Below are 7,521 nucleotides of genomic sequence, written 5' to 3'. Positions count from 1 at the left end.
TACAGAATGAAGCAGGGCAAAGGCTAATAGTTTTGCCAAGAGAATGCACTGGTCATAGCACACACCCTCTTCCAACAACACAAGAGAAGACTCTACACATGGACATCACCAGAGGTCAATACCAAAATGAGATTTATTATATTCTTTGCAGCCAAAGATGGAGAAGATCAACACAGTCAGCAAAAACAAGACCAGGAGCTGACTATGGCTCAGATCATGAACTCCATATTGACTTTAAAAATGTTTCACATCAAAAAATTCTTAAACTCTCTTTTTCAAATTGGCTCCATTCCCAGGTACTGGGGGGAGGACTGGACATATCTTTTAGGGGAAGCACATGCATTCAACCCGCCACAGAGCCCTGCCTTGTGATGACGTCAGTAATTGCTGGTCCCCGTCTTACAGGAGGAATCCTCAGGATGTTACTGAACCCAAAGCCTGCCACACCCCTGGCTTGTACTTCTGTGAAATGGAATTCCTTCTCGCCTTTGCCTGGGGTGAAGGTCAGCTCAGATTAGACCCCGTTTGTTTTTATTTTTAATTGGAATATAATTGCTTTACAACGGTTTTTAGTTTCTGCTGTACAACACGAATCAGCCATGCGAAATGTAAGTTGCTCAGTCGTGTCCAACTCTCTGCAACGGAATTCTCCAGGGCACAATACTGGAGTGGGTAGCCTTTCCCTTCTCCAGGGGATCTTCCCAAACCAGGGATCAAACCCAGGTCTCCTGCATTGCAGGCAGATTCTTTACCAGCTGAGCCATCAGGGAAGCCATGTGGATACATATATCCCCTCCCTCCTGAACCTCCCTCCACCCCCATCCCACCCTCTGGGTCGTCACAGAGCACTGAGCTGAGCTCCCTGTCTACACAGCAGCTTCCCACTAGCCATCTAGTTTACACATGGTCGTGTGCACACGTCAGTTCAGCTTAACCCCTTCGTGTTCTGTGATCGGCAGCCCAAACCATCCCGACAGAATCTCCAAGTCCAAAGGGCAGCATGAAGGACGTGACCCCAGCCTGGTCTCTCGTGAAGAGCCCATCCAAGCACCGCCTTCCACGGTGGGCCCCGGGTCTGTGCACGACTTTGCCGCTGTCTCCTCTCTGGGCTGCTTCTGCGGGTTTGGGTTATGTTTTGCCCATCTTGTTGTAGATCGGTTTGATCGTCTTCCATCCGTCTGAAGGTTGTAGCTGGGTTTGTGACCCACCTCAAAGCCTTCAGAGAAGCAGTCAAAGGTGAAGCTGATGTGTGACTCCACACTTGTGGTCTTCGGGGTTTCTCAGTTTCAGAAAGGAAGCGGATGTTGGTTGTGAAGGTTTGTGGTTAGCATCAGCTGTGAGCCGCAGGTTGCTTGCATGTATGTAACAGACAAATCTCTGTGTGGTCAGAGGTTCTCACGGACATTTGGACCTACAACCCTCCCCCAGAAAGAGAGTGGGCTGTGGGATCAGACTCTGAGTTCCAACCCCTCTTCTTGCTAACACATCCCAAGTTTTTTTTTTTTTGCAAGCAGATAGTGGGAATTTTTGATTTTAAAAATCTGTTCTTTTCAGTTGACTTGCTTGCAAACGACCCTGGTGAAGCTGATTCTTCTTAATTTAAGCAGAAAGGATCTTTGCTTCAGGATTTTGAAAAGAACAGTGTCGGCGGAAAAGTGGGTGCCCCCAAGGTGTTCCTAATCCACAGAACCTTCTACTTTATACGGCAAAGGGGTAGCAAGGGGGATGATGGGTTTAGGTTCCTAACAGCCAATGTCAAAGGAGGAAGACGATCCTGCATTGTCTGGATGGGCCAAGCGATATCAAGAGGCCCTTAAACAATGAGAGAAGGGACTTCCCTGGCGGTCCAGTGCTTAAGAGTCTGTGCTTCCACAGCGGGGGCTGTGGGTTTGATCCCAGGTCGGGGAACTAAGATCCCACCTGCCAAGGAGCAACCACGGTAGACAGCCCTCCCTCCCAAATGAAAGAGGCCGAAACAACCAAATAATTTTTTTCTTTTTAATCCCATTGTCTTTAAAAAAAGGACTGAGTGTCCAGGTGCGGCCCACAGAGAAGACAGCGGGCACAGACGGGGAGGGGGCCCGGCCACCCCCACCAGTCCTCTGGCCATTGTCCACCCAACGTGAGAACAGGAGCAGCACTCACCGCGTCAATGGAGCACTGCGGTGTCTTAAACGCTTCCTCCCCACCCACCCCCTCAGCACTGATGGCATTTGGGACAGGGTCCTTCTCTACCCTTTTGCGCATCGTACGATGTGGCCTCCACAGTTCTCCCAAGTATTAAATATTTTAACATTAAGATACTTTTTACCTCAATAACTGAGCTCTGTGGGGTCCGCTCCATGCTGTGCCCAAGCGGAGCATCAGCCCCACTTCTAACTCGGAAGGCGCCCAGACCTCAAGGACTGTCACCACGTGAAAGGAGGAACAGGCCCCTTTAGCCTCCAAAAGTCTGAACTTCTGAGCCGTTTACTGCCCTGGTGACAGTTATGTCGAGAGCCCATTTTCTAAATGTAATAAATCCAAGTTCTTTGGGGCCAGCTCCTTAGCACTCCCCCCGCCACACACACACACACACGTAAAGGAAGAAAGTGAAACCGATGACTCAGTTACAGTTTTTTGGTTTTTTTCCTATTAAAGAGCAAGTTGGAGAGTCTGTGACTGAAGTCCCCACAGGAGCTGCAGTGATGGCCGTGGTCCCGGCCCTCCGGGCTCCTCAGTGGTTCCTCCCTGCCCGCCCCCCGACCCCATGACGTCGCCAGCATGACACGGAGACAACAGGGTCTGTTCCTGCGGGCGTCTCCAGCACCTCGCTGGGGTCCGGCACGTGGCAGGTCGTCAGGAAAGATCCACTGGCAAGGAAGGTGCAGCTGCCGTTCCCCGAGCCAGGGGAAACTCGGCCCCATGCGATGAGGTAGTCCAGTGAACAACTGGGGAAGCCAAGGCTCAGAGAGGAGACCGGAGGTGCACACAGCCACACAGCAGACCACGGACTCACTCAAGCAGCATCAGACAACCTGCCCACCGGCCACCCTGTCTCAGGCACGGTCCACACCAGAGGCAGGTGACACTGCCCCCAAGACTCCTGGTGTGGATTCCCAGAGGAGGCATCCACTGGCCCAGCTCACCTGTTGGCAGCAGGGCACACTTTGCCAGCCAGCCCTGGGCCAGATGCTCGCCTGGGGGCCAATCCACTGTGGCCAGAAAAGAGCCAATGCCACCATCTAAAGGGAGCCACAGGCATGGCAGTCAGCACCCCTTGGACAATTTCTTGTTGTTCAGTCACTCAGTCACGTCCAACTCTGCAACCCCATGGACTGCAGCACGCCAGGCTTCCTGTCCTTCACTGTCTCCAAGAGTTTGCTCAAATTCATGTCCATTGAGTCGGTGATGCCATCCAACCATCTCATCCTCTGTCGTCCCCTTCTCCTCCTGCCTTCCATCTTTCCCAGCATCAGGGGCTTTCCAATGAGTCAGTTCTTCTCATCAGGTGGACAAAGTGTTGGAGCTTCAGCTTCAGCATCAGTCCTTCCAATGAATATTCAGGGTTGATTTCCTTTACGATGGACTGGTTGACTCTCAAGAGTCTTCTCCAGCATCACAGTTTCAAAGACTCAGTGCTCAGCCTTCTTTATGGTCCAACTCTCTCATCCAAACATGACTACTGAGAAAACCATAGTGCTGACTAGCCGGACCCTTGTCAATACTGCCACCTGGTGGGTGCAGCGGGCATGACAGCTAGGTTTGGCGAGTAGCTGCTCCACCCTGGTGGCTCTGCCTCCCTGGCGGCTTCCACACCTGGTCCCAGCGGTTATTTGGGGAGCGGCTGTCCCGTCTTCCCATGGGATCCATGGGACATCTCCAAGCCCACCAGGCGGACACTTTCAGCCCAAAGCCTCTTGGCTACTTCCTCATCCTCAGCTTCTGGGGCCGGAGGCTTCTCTTTGAGTACATCAAAGTACTTTCCAGAAACGCCCTCCGACTCCTCCGCCACGGCCAGGTAGACGCTGGGCTGGGCCGCCAGCTGGGGGCTCTTGACCAGCAGCCAGAAGATGGGCCCTGCAGTCAGTCCACAGAGAGTTCAGTCCAGACGCTGACAGAGGAAGGTACACCTCACCCCAGGTTGCTAAGCGCCCACCAAAGCCAGAAGGGTCCCTGGAGTCCCACAGAGCTCACTCCAGGCCTTTGCCACTCTGGTTCCTTACACAGGAGCTCCCTTCCCTGGCATTGCCCAGACAAATCAACTCCAGATGCAGGAACCAGCCTGAAAGCTGCCTCCTCCAGGAAGCCCCCCTGGCTTTTCCTAGGCAAATGGAAGGTCCAAGTCCTCACCCCACCCGATCTTTCTTTTTGCTTTGTTTTTGGCTGCACCATGTGTGGCATATGGGATCTTAGTTCCCCAACCAGGGATTGAACCTGTGGCCCCCGCAGTGAAGGCATAGTTTTAACTACCGGACCACCAAGGAAGTACCCCCACCACCCCGATCTTTCTTTAAACTAACTTTTGTGTATTATCTCCAGTGCCAGGCTCAGCTTAAGATTCTTGATACCTAGCCACCACCAATTAAAATGTTTGCCAGGATAACAAACACTAGTATAAAGCTCTCACTATTTATTCAGCCTAAACCTGGGCCAGGTACTGTGCTGGCCCTTGTAAGGGCGGTCTCATCTAGTCCTCCCTACTGTGAGACAGGTACTACTATGACACTTACTGGCAGATAAGGAAAATAGGGATTTGGAAAGAAGTCCCTTCCCTGGGTGGCCCAGCCAGTTTGGGATGAAACTGGAGCTATCCCAAGCATGGCTGGACTCCAAGCAGTCAGCCCCACGACCTCCTCCTCTGAAACATTTCTCATTGGTCATTGGAAGAACTGATGCTGAAGCTGAAGCCCCAGTACTCTAGCCACCTGACGCAAAGAGTCAACTCATTAGAAAAGACCCTGATGCTGGGAAAGATTGAAGGCAGGAGGAGAAGGGGGCAACAGAGGATGAGACGGTCGGATGGCACCACCGACTCAATGGATGTGAGTTTGAGCAAGTTCTGGGAGATGGTGATGGACAGGGAGGCTTGGCATCTTGCAGTCCATGGGGTCGCAAAGAGTCAGACACAACTGAACAGCTGAACAACATAAGGCTCTGGCCTGTTTCCCAGGGTGTTCTGAGGCTGGCAGGCTGGGCAGACACATGAAAGTGACTTGGTACCAGGGAAGACACAGGAGAAAAAGAAGATACAGGGTAAAGCAGGAAAAGTCCCTGAGATAGACTCTGAGTGTGATGTTAATTTTATGTGTGGGGATCTTCCCTGATGGTTCAGTGGTTAAGACTTAGAGCTGCCAATGCAGGCGGCACAGGTTCGATTCCTCATCAGGGAACTAAGATCCCACATGCGAAGCAGCCAAAAGGTAAAAGAGAGAGAAAATGTATGTGTGAACTTACTGAGCTACGAGATGCCCAGAGAGCAGGGAGAATACTGTTTCCAGGGTGTCTGTGAGGGTGTGTGTAAAGACTGTGAAATCCACCCTCCCAAGGTGGGCAGGCACTGAGAAGTTAACTGGGGGTGAGACGTTGAGCCCGGACGTCCAGCCCTCTTGGCTTTTTGAGTCAGCGTGGGACTTACACCAGCAATTCCCCTGGACCTCAGGCCTTCGGGTTTGGGCTGGAACTACAGGGCCAGCATTCCTGGGCCTCTGACATACAGGTCAGGCCCCCACAGATGCATGAGCCAAACCCTCCTAGTCAATCTCTCTAAATACCCCTGTATATCCTATTGGTTCAGTTTCCCAGGAGAACCCTAATACACTGAGGAAGGGCCCTGGGCCCCAAGCTGGGAGGACAGGGGTTCAGCTAAGGGACCCCAGGCCGGGAGGGGACTTACCAAGTGTGAAGCTGGAGAAGGCGGAGCTGTGCATGCCCGTGTGTCTGCCCAGCTCTGTCCTGGCCACACCGGGATGCAAGGCGTTGACAGTCACGCCTGTGCCTGGGACAGAAGGGAAGAGTGAGGCGAGCAGACAGCAGGTTCACCCCTTACCAGGAAGGCTGATGCTGCCCGCCCTGGGCTCTGGGGCTCCCCCGAGTCTACATCACCCTCCTGCTCTGAAACCTTCACATCCATGCTTTTATCCGAACCTGAGTGTATAAACATCACCTGGAGGGCTGGAGAAGCCCAGACCGCTAGGCTCCATGCCCAGAGTCCAAAGCAGTGGGTCAGGGAGGGGCTGGGTTGCTGCAGTTATGACAAGCGCTCAGGTGAGCTCACACTGCCGGTCATCAGACCCTCTTTGAGAAGCCAGGGCAAAGGGCAGGCTCTTCAGCTTTGGCACTACGGACGCTGAGCTGGGATCATTCTTTATCCTGTGCATTGTAGGATGTTGAGCACCACCCCGGCCTCTGCTCACGAGATGCCTCTCCCAAACCGCCCCTCTTCCCCAGACAGACAGCCAAAAACATCTCCAGATACTGCCAAAGCTCCACTGGCCTAGAACAGCAAAGGCTCGGAGCCTGTGTGGGAGGAGCAGAGAAGAGCGCGGAGATCGACTGTCTGTCTGCGTCGGGCGTAAGTGTGTCATGGGTTGGCCTGCTCTGTCCTGGAGCCACTGCTTGACCTCCCATCCACCCAGGGTCACGGCAGGACCGCCTCAGGCTCGGAGCCAACGGAGAGGGGAGCCCAGCGAGGCTCAGCCACGCGCACCTTGAAGCCGCCGGCTCAGCTCCTTGGTGGAGATGACGACGGCCAGCTTGCTCTGGCAGTAGGCTGCCTTCGTATCATACTTCCTCTTCTCCCAGTTCAAGTCCTCGAAGTCTATGTGCCCAGCAACGTGGGCCAAGGACGAGACGTTGATGATGCGCGAAGGGGCGGAGGCTTTCAGCTTGTCCAGTAGCAAGTTCGTCAAAAGGAAGTGGCCTGGAAGAAGGAAAACAGAAAGACAACTTTTCCTCAATTCTTGTCCCAGGCGTAGGACCCTACTGAGAACATCACCTTATTGCCTCCTTCCATAACCTGTGTTTCTCAGCAGGGTCCCCCTCTGCCCTCCAGGGGGCATTTGGCAAAGTCTGGAGGCAATCTCCATCCTTAGAGCTGAGGACCGTACGGGAGTGCTACTGCCACCAAGTGGGTGAGGCCAGGGGTGCAGCTAAAAGTCTCACAGTGCAGGAGCTGCCTGGGGGCCTTCTGCTTAGGATGCTGGGATTTCACTGCTGCAGCCTGGGTGCAATCCCTGCCCAGTAAACTGAGATCCTACAAGCCCTGTGATGCACCCAAAAAAAAAAAAAAATCCTGCAATGCACAAAACAGTCCCCACAACTAATTATCACAAACTCCTGTGACAGCCCTCTATGAGGGCTGTCTGTCTCTCAAAATCCTTTCTCCGTTTCTTTTCCAGTAATAGAATTTTGGGTTACCCATGAGACTGCCCAGTAAATGACTACATTTCCCAGTCTCCGCTGCAGCTCCACCAGGTCACATGACTGAGTCCCAGCCAGCAGCGGATGAAGATAGTCACATGTGTGTTACAGGCGAATTGT

At 53.2% G+C, this 7,521-nt stretch overlaps 1 protein-coding gene across 2 annotated transcripts in view; it reads right to left on the bottom strand.

Moving 5' to 3' along the window:
• Positions 1–1,123: 1,123 nt before the first annotated feature.
• Positions 1,124–7,521, bottom strand: part of RDH13 (retinol dehydrogenase 13 (all-trans/9-cis)) — an 18,204-nt gene continuing 11,806 nt past the window's right edge. Inside the window, exons 5-7 of one of the 2 annotated variants that reach the window (XM_010847945.1) lie at positions 6,689–6,901; positions 5,876–5,977; positions 1,124–1,352 (exon numbers count right to left, since the gene is read on the bottom strand). In XM_010847945.1, the coding sequence (XP_010846247.1) occupies positions 1,231–1,352; positions 5,876–5,977; positions 6,689–6,901 (437 nt within the window). In that variant the 3' untranslated portion in view covers positions 1,124–1,230. Of the gene's footprint in view, positions 1,353–1,984; positions 4,060–5,875; positions 5,978–6,688; positions 6,902–7,521 lie in introns of those variants that run through there. The other variant, XM_010847937.1, reaches the window with a different exon arrangement.

Source organism: Bison bison, unplaced genomic scaffold, assembly GCF_000754665.1.
Source record: "Bison bison bison isolate TAMUID 2011002044 unplaced genomic scaffold, Bison_UMD1.0 scf7180017849863, whole genome shotgun sequence".
NCBI lineage: Eukaryota > Metazoa > Chordata > Mammalia > Artiodactyla > Bovidae > Bison > Bison bison.
This window is presented reverse-complemented; position numbering and strand designations above follow the sequence as displayed.